This window comes from Lathamus discolor, chromosome 4 (genome assembly GCF_037157495.1).
Source record: "Lathamus discolor isolate bLatDis1 chromosome 4, bLatDis1.hap1, whole genome shotgun sequence".
NCBI lineage: Eukaryota > Metazoa > Chordata > Aves > Psittaciformes > Psittacidae > Lathamus > Lathamus discolor.
In genome coordinates, this window is record NC_088887.1 from 127,251,598 (window position 1) to 127,266,360 (window position 14,763).

A 14,763-nucleotide genomic window follows, 5' to 3' on the forward strand; every position below is an offset into this window, starting at 1 on the left:
TGTCCAACCTGGCCTTGAGCACTGCCAGGGATGGGGCAGCCACAGCTTCTCTGGGCACCCTGTGCCAGCGCCTCAGCACCCTCACAGGGAGGAGCTTCTGCCTTAGATCCAACCTGAACGTCCCTTGTTTCAGGCTGAGCCCAGTCACGCTGGCAGGGATGTTCTGCCCCCGAGAGGGACCTGGACACGCTGCAGAGGTGGGACCGTGTAAACCTCATGGAGCTCAACCAGGCCAAGGGCAAGGTCCTGCCCCTGTCGGGGCAATCCCAGCACAAACCCAGGCTGGGGGCGATGGGATGGAGCAGCCTGAGGAGCAGGACTTGGGGTGCTGGGTGAGGAGCAGCTCCCCATGACCCGGCTTCAGTGAGTGCTTGAGCCCAGAACCCCCCCATGTGCTGGGCTGCACCCCCAGAGCGTGAGCAGCAGCTCAGGGAGGGGATCCTGCCCCTCTGCTGTGCTCTGGGGAGACCCCCCCTGCAGCCCTGATCCAGCTCTGGGGCAGCAGCACAAGGGGCTGTGGCGAGAAGCTGTGGCTCTCCCGGCCCTGGTAGCGTCCCTGCCCCCCAGACCCACATCCCCCACCCTGCTCCAGAGCATCCCTCGGGACCCCGACACGAGGCACCCACGGAGCCGCCGCGGGGAGATCCACGTATGAAATTTATTTAGGAAACCAAAACCCACCAAAAATTATAGAGTAAGAAAGGAGGAGGAGGGGAAGGGGGAGGGGGAGGAGAAGGAGAAGGAGAAGGAGAAGGAGAAGGAGAAGAAGGAGAAGAAGGAGGAGGAGGAGAAGGGGAGGAAGAGAACAGGAGGAGGAGGAGAAGAAGATTGGGAGGAGTGGAAAAACAAGGAGGAGAAGGGGAATGAGAAGGAGGAGAAAACAAGAAGGGGAGGAGGAGAAGAACGAGAAGAAGAAGGGGAAGATGAGAATAACAAGGAGGAGGAGAAGGGGAAAGGGAGGAGAAGGAGAAAAGAAGACGGGGAGGAGGAAAACGAGGAGGAGAAGGAGAACAACAAGTACAGAAGGAGAGGAGGAGAATGAGAAGGAGAAGGGGAAGGAGGAGGATAAGAAAGAGGAGAAGGAAGGAGAAGGAGGAGGAAGAGAAGAATAAAGAGAAGGAGACAAAGCAGGAGCAGGAGGAGCAGATTCGTCTCCTCGGGCTCCCCCGGAGCCCAGCACAACCAGCGCCGCGAGCGGGGCCCGGAGGAACCGGCGCAGGTTCCACCGCCCGGTATCCACAGGGATCTGTCCAGGAACCGGGTGAGCAGCGCCCACCAGCGGCAGGGGCTGGGAAAGCGGGATACGGCCGGGATGCGGCGCTCCGCGGTGGCGTGGTACCCGGGATGCGGCACCCCAGGCGGGATCCCCATCCCCGCATCCATCGGCACCCGTTTGGGATGTGAGACTCCCTCACTGGCTCCGGGATGCAGGTACCGGCTGGATGAGGAACGCTGGTCCGTGACCACGCTGGTGTCACACCGGGGATGGAGCCACCTTCCTCCTCTTGCAGTGTGGGGGTTCGCTGCCTTGTGGGACCATCCATATCCCCCCTTGTGTCATCTCATGGTGGCCAAGGGAGGTGGAGAAGGGCTTGGAGGGGATCTTGTAGGAGAAGCCAGCAGCCAACGTGGTCACCGCATGGGTCCTACCAGGGTTTGGGCAAAGGCATCTCCGAGTAGGTAAGGCAAAAGGAATTGAGTTCACTTTGTCCATGGCGAGGTCGTCCTGATGCTCCCATAGACTCGTGTGCTCCAGGGCACCCCAGGAGACCAGGCCAAGCTGCCCTTGATCCTGGTGGGACCAACCCCATCGGGACCAACCCCAGTAGAGCCAGGACTTCACTGTGCTGCTTCCATCACCTTCCTCTGCTGTGGTGCTGAGGATGGAGCCGTCAGCTCCCATGGGCTGGATGGAGCAGCCAGAGGGGCTCAGTGCACCCCAATGCCTTATTCCCAGCTCCCCCTGCCCTGGTTCTCCTGCTCTTGGCTGGTTTGGGTGGCTTTGAATGGGGTGACAAAGACCTGGAGGGACCCTGTGGGGCTGGTGGAGCAGAGGGGTCCACACATATCGGGTGGTGGGGCTGGGGGGACCATGGGGTGGCCAGAAGGGTCCATGCATGGTGGTTGATGGGACTAAAAGGACCACAGGAGACCATCAGGGTCCATGCATGGTGGTTGGGAGGACCACAGGAGGATGGCAGCATCCATGCATGGCAGTTGATGGGATTAGAAGGACCACAGGAGACCATCAGGGTCCATGCATGGTGGTTGGTAGGACAGGAGGGACCACAGGAGGGCATCGCTGCACATGCATGGTGGTCAATAGGACCACAGGAGGATGGTAGAGTCCATATGCATCAGTCAGCAAGGCAGGAGGGGTGGTGGGACACTGGCAGGGTCCATGCATGGCCAGAGGGACCACAGGAAACCATCAGGATCCATGCATGGTGCTAAGTAGGACCAGAGGGACCACAGGTGGCCATTGCTGTCCATGCATGGTGGTCTGTGGGACCAGAGGGTCCACGGGAGGATGGCAAGGTCCATGCATGGCAGTTGATGGGAACACAAGAACCCATCAGGGTCCATGCATGGTGCTCTGCAGGACCAGAGGGGCCACAGGAGACCGTCAGGGTCCATGCATGGTGATCTATAGGACCAGAGGGGCCACAGGAGACCATCAGGGTCCATGCATGGTGCTCTGCAGGACCAGAGGGGCCACAGGAGACCATCAGGGTCCATGCATGGTGCTCTATAGGACCAGAGGGGCCACAGGAGACCATCAGGGTCCATGCATGGTGCTCTGCAGGACCAGAGGGGCCACAGGAGACCATCAGGGTCCATGCATGGTGCTCTATAGGACCAGAGGGGCCACAGGAGACCATCAGGGTCCATGCATGGTGCTCTATAGGACCAGAGGGGCCACAGGAGACCATCAGGGTCCATGCATGGTGCTCTATAGGACCAGAGGGGCCACAGGAGACCATCAGGGTCCATGCATGGTGCTCTGCAGGACCAGAGGGGCCACAGGAGACCATCAGGGTCCATGCATGGTGCTCTATAGGACCAGAGGGGCCACAGGAGACCATCAGGGTCCATGCATGGTGCTCTATAGGACCAGAGGGGCCACAGGAGACCATCAGGGTCCATGCATGGTGCTCTGCAGGACCAGAGGAACAATGGTGGGGTCCGTGCACGGTGGTCACAGTGGGGTGAGGCCATGGACGGGTTGGTCACTGGTGCAGCCACTTGCAGCGAGGAGGCTCCAGGATGGGCACCACGGTGCTGAGCCACAGAGACACCACATGGTGGGGACCAATCCTTCAGCCTTGGCACGGGTGTAGCCCTTGCAGGGGTCATGGTTTGGTGGGACCAGGCTGGGTGAAAGACACGGGGCCTCCCATGGGTGATTGGGGGTTACAGGCAGGGGGGTTCTCCAGTGTGGTGGGGCTGGATGCAGGCAGAGCATCCCCATGGTCATGGGTATCCTGCTCCAGATGCCTCCTCCATGTAGATCCAGCCTCTTTCCATGGGTCTCATCCTGGCTCCTCCATCCCCAGCACTCCCATCCCACCTCCCCAGCCTTGGCTCCACCTTTGGGGTCCATAGGGACGTCCCCACACTATTCACCCCATCACCAGCACTCTCATTGCCCCTCATCCCCCTCCATCCCATTGACCCCATTTCAGGTGACCACCCTCTGAGGGTGCTTCCATTGAGGACATTGTCCCCATTGTCACCCTATGGGGACAAAACCTGCAGCCTTAAGGCAGTTGAAAGCACACCCAGCCCCATGGCGTCCCCATGGCGTCCCCATAGCATCCCCACAGGGTCCCCAGGCAGAGTCCCACCAAAGAGGGCCCCAGGGTGAAGGTGACACCTGAATGAACACCCAGAGGAAGGGGACAGTCCCCACTGGAGGGGAGGTGGGTGGTGGCTGAGCCCTCGCCATGGTGCTCCAGTCACTCGTGTCCATCCCCACCACCCCACAACCTCCTCCCCATGGGCTGGGGGGGGGGACCATCCATGGTGTCCCCCCCATCGCCCCCTTCACTCAGCCCCTGCCATGGGGTGTCCCCGCTCGGGCTCCAGGCATCCGTTGAGCTGGGGGTCGTATTCCTCATCCAGGAAGTCCAAGGAGTTGTTGCTGGGCAGGCCGCGGATGGTGAACTTGTGGGACACCTTCGTCCACTGCTCCCGGTTGCTGGCCACCCTCTCGTAGAGCTCCGATGCCTTCGGGAAGAGGTCCTGGAGCAACCTATGGGGGGAGAAGCCATCAGCGTGGGGCTGAACCCGCTGAGGTGCAACCACGCTGCTTGGGAGCCCCAAAGAGTGGGTAAGACCCAGCACCCATGGGGGGTGCGCTCACTTGTAGATGGGCATGGCGATGTGCTCCATGAAGCTGATCTGCAGCTCCGGGATGTAGGCTTTCTCCCGGTCCATCATCTCCAGCGGGCGGTTGCCCATGGCCTTCTCCTGTAGAGATGGTCAATGGCAATGGTCATCCCTTCTCCAGTCAAACCATCGTGGAATGGCTTGGGTTGGAAGGGAGCTTAAAGCTCGTCCGGTTGCAAACCCCTGACATGATGAGGATGGGATGGGAATAGGGAGAAGGATAGAGATGGGGATGGGGACAAGGATGGGGATGAGGACAAAGATAAGGATGGGAATGGAAACAAGGATGGGGATTGGGACAAGGATGGGGATTGGGACTAGGATGGGGACAAAGATAAGGATGGGGATGGGAAGAAGGATGGGGATAGGGACAAAGATAAGGATGGAGAAAAGACAAGGATGGGGATGGGAACAAGGACGGAGATGGGGACAAAGATAAGAATGGGAACAAGGATGGGGATAGAGATGGGGATGGGGACAAATACAAGAATGGGAACAAGGATGGGAATAGAGATGGGGATGAGGATGGGGATAGGGATGGGGATGGAGATGGGGATAAGGAGAAGGATGGAGGTGGAGACAAGGCAGGGACCCCTTCCACTGGAGCAGCTTGCTCTAAGCCTCTGTGTCCAACCCGGCCTTGAGCACTGCCAGGGGTGGAGCATCCATAACACCTCTGGGCCAGACCTCCCTGTTCCACCTCCCACCTCACCCAAGCCCCTTTGGTGCTTGCCAAGAGCATTGGCCAAGCCCAAGCCCTGGTGCCACCTACCAGGTCACCCTGGGAGAAGAACTCCTTGTAGATCAGCTCCTGCAAGGGACAGGCTGTCAGCATGGAGGGGTGCACACCGGGGTGACCCCCCCCACCCCATCCACCCCCCAGACCCCTCTCCATGTCCCCATGAGGCTCCTGGCATGGGGAGCTGCTGCGTGGCCATGGGGCCCCTTCATGGAGGAACCACTTCTCTAGGACACGATGAGGGGCAGGTTGGTCCCAGTGCCTGGGGGACATGCAGATGCTATGGGGCAGCTCTCAGGGGGTCAGCCCCATGGTGGGGCGCTCACCGCGATCTTCCTGGTGGTCTTCCAGCCCTTGGTCTGGTCGGAGAGGTCGCAGGAGGTCATGAGCAGGCAGAGCAAGAGGCTGTGGTGCTGCTTGTTCTTGGGGTCGTAGCCCACTGTGGGGCAGGGGTTGGGGGGCTCAGGAAGGAGCCCCACAGCCCCATCACCCCCTGCATGAGGACGATGGGGACCTGCGGTGCCAATTCCCAGCCTTGGCGGGCTGAGGTCCCACCACAACCCCTTATCCCAAGGGCTTCACCTTCTGCCATCTTCTGGAGGTCCTTGAAGATGCGGAGGTGATGGGCCAGGTCGGTGGCCAAGATGATGTCCCTCATGAGGTCCAGCATGCGCTGGTAGTCCTGCAGGGCCGGGCAAGGTGACTACCAGCATCCCAAGAGCTGGATCCAAGGACAGGGAGCTCGGATGGGATGTGGGATGCTCAGCGTGGAAAAGGGGGACCAAGCTTTGGGGCTCACCTTGCGGGAGAAGTGGTCAAAGATGTTGCAGCCTTGGCTGTTGAGGATGGCGATGGCTTGGGCAAAGTGATGCCGCTGCAGGAGAAGACAGGACCGTGGAGCAGGCAGGGTGCAGGCAGGGTGCAGGCAGGGTCCTGCCCCACCACCACAGCCGGGGTGGACCTTACCTCCATGACGGAGCCCTCTGAGCTGTACAGCGCAGCCAGGACGGATTTCTGCAAGGCAAAGAGGTGGGATCCATGGAGTTATGGGGGTGCAGAACCCCCCAGGCCCCGTCCCCATCCCTGTCCCCACAACCCCTGCGCGTCCCAGCGCCGGGCTCGGCTCACCGAGGCCACCTGGAAGGAGTTATTGGTGCCTCTGTGGTCCAGGTCGTGGCACATGCAGGAGATGAAGAGGGCAAAGATCTCGATGTCTCTGAGATGGGGGAAGGAGGGAAACTGAGGCAGGCGGGAGGGCAGGGAGCACCCCACGGGGACAGGGCATGGGGACGGGCTCCAGCCTTACTCCAGGTAGTTGACGAGCTCCAGGTTCTTGTAGAGCAGGTAGCAGAAGTGGGAGACGGAGAAGGCGTGCATCCAGTTGTGGTACGGGGGGTCCCGGTAGCCCTTCTTCACCATCAGGCAGAACCTGGGGGGGACACAGGGGCATGGGTTGGGGGGGACTTTGTACCCATGGGGGCCTTCACTTGGCTGGGTGGACCCTGGCAGGATGGGAATGGGGAGGAGGACAAGGATAAGGATGGGGTCAAGGATAGGGATGGGGATGGAGATGGGGATGGGGACAGGGACTGGGACAAGGATAAGGATACAGGTAAGGACAAGGACAAGGATAACAATAATGATAAGGATAAGGACAAAGACAGGGACAAGGAGGATAAGGATAAGGATGAAGGAGGATAAGGGTAAGGATAAGGATAACAACAAGGATAAGGGTAAGGATAAAGGTAACGATAAAAATAAGGATAAGGGTAAGGATAAGGATAACAAGGATAAGGATAACAACAAGGATAAGGATAATGATAACAACAAGGATAAGGATAACAAAGATAAGGATAAGGATAAAGATAACAACAAGGATAAGGATAAGGGTAAGGACAACTACAAGGATAAGGATTACAGTAAGGATAAGGATAAGGACAAAGACAAGGACAAGGAGGATAAGGATAAGGATCAAAGAGGATAAGGGTAAGGATAAGGATAACAGCGAGGATAAGGGTAAGGATAAAGATAACAAGGGTAAGGATAAGAATAAGGATAAGGATAAGGGTAAGGATAAGGACAACAACAAGGGTAAGGATAAAGATAACAAGGATAAGGATAACAAGAATAAGGGTAAGGATAATGATAACAACAAGGATAAGGATAACAAAAATAAGGGTAAGGATAAAGATAACAAGGATAAGGATAGGGATAAGGATAGGAATAAGGATAAGGGTAAGGATAAGGATAACAAGGATAAGGGTAACAACAAGGATAAGGATAACAAAGATAAGGGTAAGGATAAAGATAACAACAAGGATAAGGTTAAGGATAAGGATAAGGATAAGGATAAGGATAAGGATAAGGATAAGGATAAGGATAAGGATGGGGACGGTGCCAAGGATGAGGACAGGGATGGGGACCCACCTGGTGAGTGTCTGACGGTCCATCTTGTAGGTGTTGATGAAGTTCATGTCCTGCAGCATGCTCAGGATGGCCTGTGGGGGGGACAGGGGGGTGGCAGCGGGTGACAGCGCCCAGCAGGGTCCCCCCAGGCAGGCAGCTGCAGTGTGGGACCATCGCCAGGGTGCTCACCATGGAGGTGTCATCCTCGGGCAGCGAGCGCGGGGTGTAGGTGAAGTTGGCGAAGTTGGGGTCGATGGTGGCCACGGGCTGGATGCCCTCGTTCAGCAGCTTCGTGTACTCATCATCCGACACCTGCGGCGCGAGCAGGTCCCCAGGGTGTCCCCACGCTGTCCCTGGGGCCGCAGCGTCCCCGAGACCCCCAGCACCACATTGGGTCACCAGCGCGGGGTGGAGTGAGGGACACCACGGTGGGGGGGGGTGTCCCCGTCCCTGTGCCCGTGTCCCCTCACCTTCATGTGGTACATCATCATCTCGTTGGCCAAGTGGCTGCGGTACTGCGCCTCGTTCACCTTCTTGTAGAGCAGAGACTGGGGGGTGGGAGGGGGGTTATGAGCCCACTGGGGGGGCACCCAAAGCCTCCCAGTACCTCCCAGTCTGCCAGAGCACATCCAGGTGTGCCCTCCCCATCCATCCCATCGCATCCCATCCCATCTCATCCCATCACAACCCATCCCATCCCATCCTATCCATACCATCCCATTTTGTCTCATCCCATCCCATCCCATCCATCCCATCCCATTCCATCTCATCCCATCCTATCCCATCCCAACCCATCCCATCCCATCTCATCCTATCTATACCATCCCATTTCATCCCATCCCATCCCATCCCATCCTATCCGTACCATTCCATTTTGTCTCATCCCATCCCATCCATCCCATCCCATTCCATCTCATCCCATCCTATCCCACCCCAACCCATCCCATCCCATCCCATCTCATCCTATCTATACCATCCCATTTCATCCCATCTCATCCCATCCCATCCCATTCCATCCGATCCCCATCCATCCCATCCCATCCCATTCCATCTCATCCCATCCCATCCCACCCCACCCCATCCCATCCCCTCCACCACTTATCCCCAAGGAATGGGGACCACACACTGTCCCCCCATCATCCCTGTGCTGTGTCCATCCCTGGGTCCCCCTCGCCCCCCTGGTGTTCACCCCCGCTCGTACATGGGCGATGCTGATGCCGCAGTAGATGGAGAAGGCAGTGGCCAGGTCCTCATCGAACTTACTGAACCAGGGCCCGTTGATCTTGTTGACCAGCTCCGCCACCCCGATCACCTCTGCAGGGAGACGGAAGGGGCACAGGGGCAGGATGAGGCCCATGGCTGGGAACAGGATCGGGCCCCTGCGCTGCGGACAGTGATGCTGGGGACAGGATGGTGCCCAGAGACAATGTTGTGCCCATGGGCTGGGAAGAGGATGGTGCCCACAAGCTGGGGACAGGATTGTGCCCCTGTGTTAGGGACAGGATCATACCCATGCACTGAGGACAAAGCTGTGCCTGTGCGTTTGGGACAGGATTGTGCCCGTGTACCAGGAACACTGCTGTGCCCATGGGCTGGGGACAGGATGGTGCCCATGCAGTAGGAACATGATGGTGCTCATGTTCTAGGGACACCATCATGCCCATGCACCAGGAACAGTGCTGTACCCGTGGGCAGGGGACAGGATCGTGCCCATGTAAAAGGGACAGGATTGTACCTGTGTGCTATGGCCAGGATTGTGTCTGTGTACCAGGGACAGTGCTGTGCCCATGTTCTGGGGACAGGATCGTGCCCGTGTGCTGGGGACAGGATCCTGCCACCGGAATGGTACCCAGGTGCTGTTGACAGTGCTGTGCCCATGTGCTGAGGGACAGGATGGTGGCCACATCCATATGCCAGGGTCTGATGCTGTCCCCATGCCGCAGGTCACCGCACACATGGACCCCATCTCGCAGTGCAGGTGACGGCCCCGTGCCCCCAGCAGCCCTCACCCTGGCTCTCGTTCTTGATGGGGAAGCAGAGGATGTTCCTGGTGCGGAAGCCGGTGCTGTCGTCCACGCCGCGGTAGAAGAGCGGGTGGGAATACGCGTCCTTGATGTTGAGGATCTTGCCGGTGGTGGCCACGTGCCCGGCGATGCCCTGGTCAGCGGGGATGCGGATCTCGTAGCTCTGGAGCAGGGACATGGATTGAGGCACCGTCAGCGCCTCTGTGGTGGCACCGAGCTGGGCGGTGCGGTCCATGGAGAGCCAGGCTGAGAACACTGGGGCTGCTCAGCCTGGGGCAGAGAAGCTGCGTGGAGACCTCAGAGCAGCTTCCAGTGTCTGAAGGGGGCTGCAAGGATGCTGGGGAGGGGCTCTTCATCAGGGACTGCAGTGACAGGACAAGGGGTGATGGGTTCAGACTGAAACAGGGGAAGTTCAGGTTGGAGATAAGGCAGAAGCTCTTCCCTGTGAGGGTGCTGAGGCGCTGGCCCAGGGTGCCCAGAGAAGCTGTGGCTGCCCCATCCCTGGCAGTGCTCAAGGCCAGGTTGGACACAGGGGCTTGGAGCAAGCTGCTCCAGTGGAAGGGGTCCCTGCCCGTGGCAGGGGTTGGAGCTGGATGATCCTGAGGTCCTTTCCATCCCAGCCCATTCCATGATCCCACGTCACTTTGGGGACAGGACCCCGGGCACCCCCCCGAGCCCCCTCCTGCGCTCCCCGCGCTCACCTCATCGTCCACCACTCCTCCATCAAACACTTTGGCCACCAGCTCGTGGCTGAGCCGGTCCAGCAGGAACACGGAGCATCTGGAACAGACGCTGACGCTGCTGGCACCCGTGGGGGGGTCCCAGCACCCCAATGGTGTCACCCCCCCCCCCAGGGGCTCACTCACATCTCGGCGTTGCTGAGGTTTCGCGCCTCGGTGATGATCTCCTGGAGCAGAACGGAGACGTCGTCTGCGGGGAGGGGGGGGTCAGGGGGCCGGGGTGGGCAGGGACTGACCGAGTCCCCCCCCCCGCTTCCTGCTTCCCCATCGCGCTTTCCCTGCCCACCCATGCAATGAAAGGGGGGGCTCTGCCTGCACCCCCCCACTGCAGGGGCATGGGAGCACAGAGGGGTGCAGTCTGTACATGTGTGTGCATGCGTGTGGATGTGGATGTGCGTGCATGTGCATGTGAGCACATGTGTGTGTGCATGTATGTGCGCACATGTGTATGTGCGCACCAGAGGGTGACAGAGCCTATGCAAGTGGGCAGCAGCCTGTGCAGTGCAGCATGGTGTGAAGTGCAGCGGTGCAGGGGGGTGTGCATGCAATGTGTGTGCAGCAGTGCATGCGTGTGCAGCTGTGTGCATGCAGCAGTGCGCGTGTGTGCATGCAGCAGTGCGCGTGTGTGCATGCAGTGTGCATGCAGCAGTGCTTTGTGTGTGCAGCAGTGCACGAGTGTGCAGCAGTGTGTGCACACACAGCAGTGTATTAGTGTGTGTGCAGCAGCACATCTGCGCGTGCAGCAGTACATGCATGCAGTGGTGCATGTGTATGTGCAGTAGTGTGCCTGCAGCAGCACATACGTGCAGCAGTGCACGTGTGCACACATCTCTGTGTGGACACAGCCCTCCATGCTCATGCACTGCGCACCCACGCACACGTGCACACGTGCAGCATCAGTGCAAGCCCCCGGCCACCCTCCTGTGACCGTGTCCCAACAGGACCCGAGCTGGCATCAGTGGGGACGAGGTCCCTGGTGCCACCATCCCCATGTGCAGCACCCGGGTGTCCCTCAGCGCTGCTCCTGCACCAGCACCTACCCAAGTGGGTGAAGAGGTTCTTTGCCACCTGCAGCAGGGCCTGGCGAGGACAGAGGGGACACGGTCAGCACCCGCTGTGACACGGGACACACGCGTGTGCTTGGCATGACACGGCCTCAGGTGTGCTCCTCACCTGGCACTCACACTTGAGCTTCTGCTCCTTCTGGAAGGCCAAGGTGCTGGTGAGCACCGTGGAGGTGTAGCAGAAGCAGTGCTGGATCTTGTGCTCGTCCGCCTCTGTGTAGCTGCACGGGGGGACAAGACCCCAATGGGGACACCAGGACAGAGCCCTTAGTAGGGTCCAGAGTGAACGGCCCAGCCCTCGCCCCATGGTGGTACCCGAAAGGCACCTGGAAGGGGTCCGGGTCCCCATGCTCACCTCTCACCACTCAGCTTGTTGAAGGCGCAGGCCAATGCCACCACTTGGGAGGTGGCGCGGCTGATGACGGGGACACAGAGCATGGAGGTGACCTCGCAGCCCAGCATGCTGCTCAGCTGCTTGTGCTCCTCCTGTGGGACCAGGGGAGATGGGCACCCCATGGGACACCAAGGGGGACACTCACAGGACCGTGTCCCCATCCAGCTCCAGGATGGGACCCACCTCGCTGATGTCCTTCAAGGTGATGGACTTCTTGTCCTCCACCACTTGCCCCAGGCGCCCGAAGGTGAGCTGTGTGTGGAGGGGATGGGTGAGCCCATGGCACCCATTGCCCCCCACCCCTCATCACCCCACTCACCGAGAAGCTGATCTCCTCCTCCAGGACACGGTCCCCCACCACCTACAAGAGACGTGGGGAGGAGAACCCACGGGATGGTGGCCGAGCCCCATGGAGGTGGGTTAGGGGGTGCAAGGGGAACCCCTGGCCCAATAGGGTGTTGGTCAGGGTGAGGGGATCACAGTGGGACCCACCTGGCAGAAGAGCTGGTGGTTGTCCTCAGACACGAGCAGGAGGCAGCAGCACAGGGACTGGGTCTCCTGCTTCAGCTGTGGGGGGATAGAGAGGGGGTCACCACCTCAATGTGCCCCGGGCAGCCCAGGGCAGGATCTGGCCCTTTTTCACCTCCCTGGGCACCCACAGGGGCCACACAGGACCAGGTGCCCCCCCTAGAACCTCTTCCTGTGGCTGGAAAGGTTCACCCTGGTCACTACTGATAACAAGGACAAAGCTGTTCACTCTGGTCACTACCGATAGCGAGGACAAGGCTGTTCACCCTGGTCACTACTGATGACAAGGACAAGGCTGTTCACCCTGGTCACTACTGATGACAAGGACAAGGCTGTTCGCCCTGGTCGCTACTGATAGTGGGGACAAGGCTGTTCACCCTGGTCACTACTGAGGCTGTGCACAGGGCACTACAGAGCAGGATGAGACTGTAAGTTCTCTCAGAGCTCTGTGGGTAGGGGGCACTGTTCACTCTGGAGACTACTGATGACAAGGACAAAGCTGTTCACCCTGGTCACTACTGATAGCGAGGACAAGGCTGTTCACTCTGGTCACTACTGATAGCGAGGACAAGGCTGTTCACCCTGGTCACTACTGATGGCAAGGACATGGCTGTTCACTCTGGTCACTACTGATGACTTGAAGGTTTTCTTTTCTTTGAGGGACATTCTATATGGGGAGGGGGAATAAAACAGGGCGTCCCAGTGCTGGGACACGCTGGGGACCATTGGGGTGACTACTCACATAGTTGACGACCTTGAGCTGGAGCGAGGCAGCATCCAGGTCATAGAGCTCACCTGCAGGAGCGGTGAGAGGGGCTCAGCACCCACCACCACCCTGCCCTGCACCCCGACCCTGCTGCCCCCCCCTCTCACCACAGAGCTGCAGGATCTTGCAGTCCAGGGCGCTGTAGCTGCTGTTGGGCACCTTCTCAGCCTTGGCCAAGGAGGTCTGGGAGGAGCTGGTGGAGAGGCTGACCTGGGGCCAGGGCTGCAGCTTCTGCAGGGCCTGCAGGCGCCGGAACGCCACCAGGGTCTGCGGAGGGACAGGGACAGCGGGGCTGGGTGCAGGGTCCCAGTGAGGGGTCCCAGTGGGGACGGGTGGCAGGGCCCGGGGTGATGGGACCCATAACGGAGCCGGGGCACTCACGTGTCTCTCCAGCGCCCGCAGGTTCTGCTCGTCCACGTCGCTCAGTTGGCCGCAGTGCACCTGAGGAGGGGTTGTGGGGTGAGGAGCCCAGGGGCTGGGTTTTGCTGTCACCCCAGAGCCCTGCCCATGTGCCCGTGCTCACCAGGATGACGCACACCACGGCCCCGCTGTCCTTGTCCACCAGCGGGAGGATGAGCACTGGAAGACAAGAGAAAGGTGGGACTGGGGGAACCGGGGCTGTGGCACTGAGCCCTCAGGTTCATGTTCCCCCCATGTTCCCCTTCCACTGGAGCAGCTTGCTCCAAGCCCCTGTGTCCAACCTGGCCTTGAGCACTGCCAGGGATGGGGCAGCCACAGCTTCTCTGGGCCAACCTGGCCATCCATCCCTCTGTCCATCCCTCCATCCAGCCCTCCATCCATCCATGCATCCTCCATCCATCCATCCATCTCTCCATCCATCCATCCATCCATCCATCTTCCATCCATCCATCCACCCACCCATCCCTCCCCTCTCCTCCCACCTCAGCACCCACCTTGCGTGCCAGGGGCCAGGGGTGCTGCCAGGGGTCCCAGCTGTTGGCTGGGGATCTCAGTGGGGGGCAGCCCCCCACATTCCAGCCGCTTCTGCTTCCGCACCGCATCCCTGCAGGGACACAGACACCTTGAGGCACCCAGGCACACATGTGTCCCTGCATGCACCCAGTGCCCTGCACACGTGTCCCTGCATGCACCCAGTGCCCCTACACACGTGTGTCCCTGCATGCACCCAGTGCCCTGCACACATGTGTCCCTGCATGCACCCAGTGCCCCTGCACACGTGTGTCCCTGCATGCGCCCAGTGCCCCTGCACACGTGTGTCCCTGCATGCACCCAGTGCCCCTGCACACGTGTGTCCCTGCATGCGCCCAGTGCCCTGCATGTGCTCTTTCACACCAGTATCCAGCTCCTAGGGAATTCCCTGTGGGTCCAACCTCATCCAATGATGAATGCAGGGACAGGAGCAGGATGCTGACAGGGAGGGGATGGGGAAGAGGATGAGGACGGGGATGTGAAAGGGGATAAGGTTGGGGACAAGGATGGGGATGGGAATGGAAAGAGGATGTCAGTGGGGATGGGAATGAGGATGAAGATGGAGAAGGAGAAAAGGGATAAGGATGGGACAAAGGTGGGGAGGAGCACAGAATGAGGATGGGGACCAGGGTGGGATGGGGATGAGATGAGGAGCAGGAGGTGGATGGAGATGAGCACGAGGATGAGGATGGAAATGGGAATGGGGAAGGTGAAGGGCATAAGGATGGGGATGGGGAAGGGGAAGGGCATGAGGATGGG

At 59.7% G+C, this 14,763-nt stretch overlaps 1 protein-coding gene across 2 annotated transcripts in view; it reads right to left on the reverse strand.

The window, feature by feature from the left end:
* Positions 1 to 638: 638 nt before the first annotated feature.
* The window catches only part of PDE2A (phosphodiesterase 2A), a 50,623-nt gene continuing 36,498 nt past the window's right edge, over positions 639 to 14,763 (reverse strand). For both annotated transcript variants that reach the window (XM_065678969.1, XM_065678970.1), the window contains 27 exons: positions 13,968 to 14,077; positions 13,577 to 13,632; positions 13,435 to 13,494; positions 13,161 to 13,320; positions 13,030 to 13,082; positions 12,252 to 12,326; positions 12,079 to 12,120; positions 11,943 to 12,011; positions 11,721 to 11,851; positions 11,475 to 11,586; positions 11,342 to 11,381; positions 10,428 to 10,491; positions 10,263 to 10,341; positions 9,547 to 9,724; positions 8,739 to 8,851; positions 8,008 to 8,085; positions 7,727 to 7,849; positions 7,559 to 7,629; positions 6,438 to 6,560; positions 6,260 to 6,347; positions 6,098 to 6,145; positions 5,931 to 6,005; positions 5,714 to 5,813; positions 5,458 to 5,570; positions 5,165 to 5,203; positions 4,367 to 4,473; positions 639 to 4,255 (listed from right to left, as the gene is read on the reverse strand). In XM_065678969.1, coding sequence (XP_065535041.1) covers positions 4,048 to 4,255; positions 4,367 to 4,473; positions 5,165 to 5,203; positions 5,458 to 5,570; positions 5,714 to 5,813; positions 5,931 to 6,005; positions 6,098 to 6,145; positions 6,260 to 6,347; positions 6,438 to 6,560; positions 7,559 to 7,629; positions 7,727 to 7,849; positions 8,008 to 8,085; positions 8,739 to 8,851; positions 9,547 to 9,724; positions 10,263 to 10,341; positions 10,428 to 10,491; positions 11,342 to 11,381; positions 11,475 to 11,586; positions 11,721 to 11,851; positions 11,943 to 12,011; positions 12,079 to 12,120; positions 12,252 to 12,326; positions 13,030 to 13,082; positions 13,161 to 13,320; positions 13,435 to 13,494; positions 13,577 to 13,632; positions 13,968 to 14,077 — 2,515 coding nt within the window. In that variant the 3' untranslated portion in view covers positions 639 to 4,047. The remainder of the gene's footprint in view (positions 4,256 to 4,366; positions 4,474 to 5,164; positions 5,204 to 5,457; positions 5,571 to 5,713; positions 5,814 to 5,930; positions 6,006 to 6,097; positions 6,146 to 6,259; positions 6,348 to 6,437; positions 6,561 to 7,558; positions 7,630 to 7,726; positions 7,850 to 8,007; positions 8,086 to 8,738; positions 8,852 to 9,546; positions 9,725 to 10,262; positions 10,342 to 10,427; positions 10,492 to 11,341; positions 11,382 to 11,474; positions 11,587 to 11,720; positions 11,852 to 11,942; positions 12,012 to 12,078; positions 12,121 to 12,251; positions 12,327 to 13,029; positions 13,083 to 13,160; positions 13,321 to 13,434; positions 13,495 to 13,576; positions 13,633 to 13,967; positions 14,078 to 14,763) is intronic.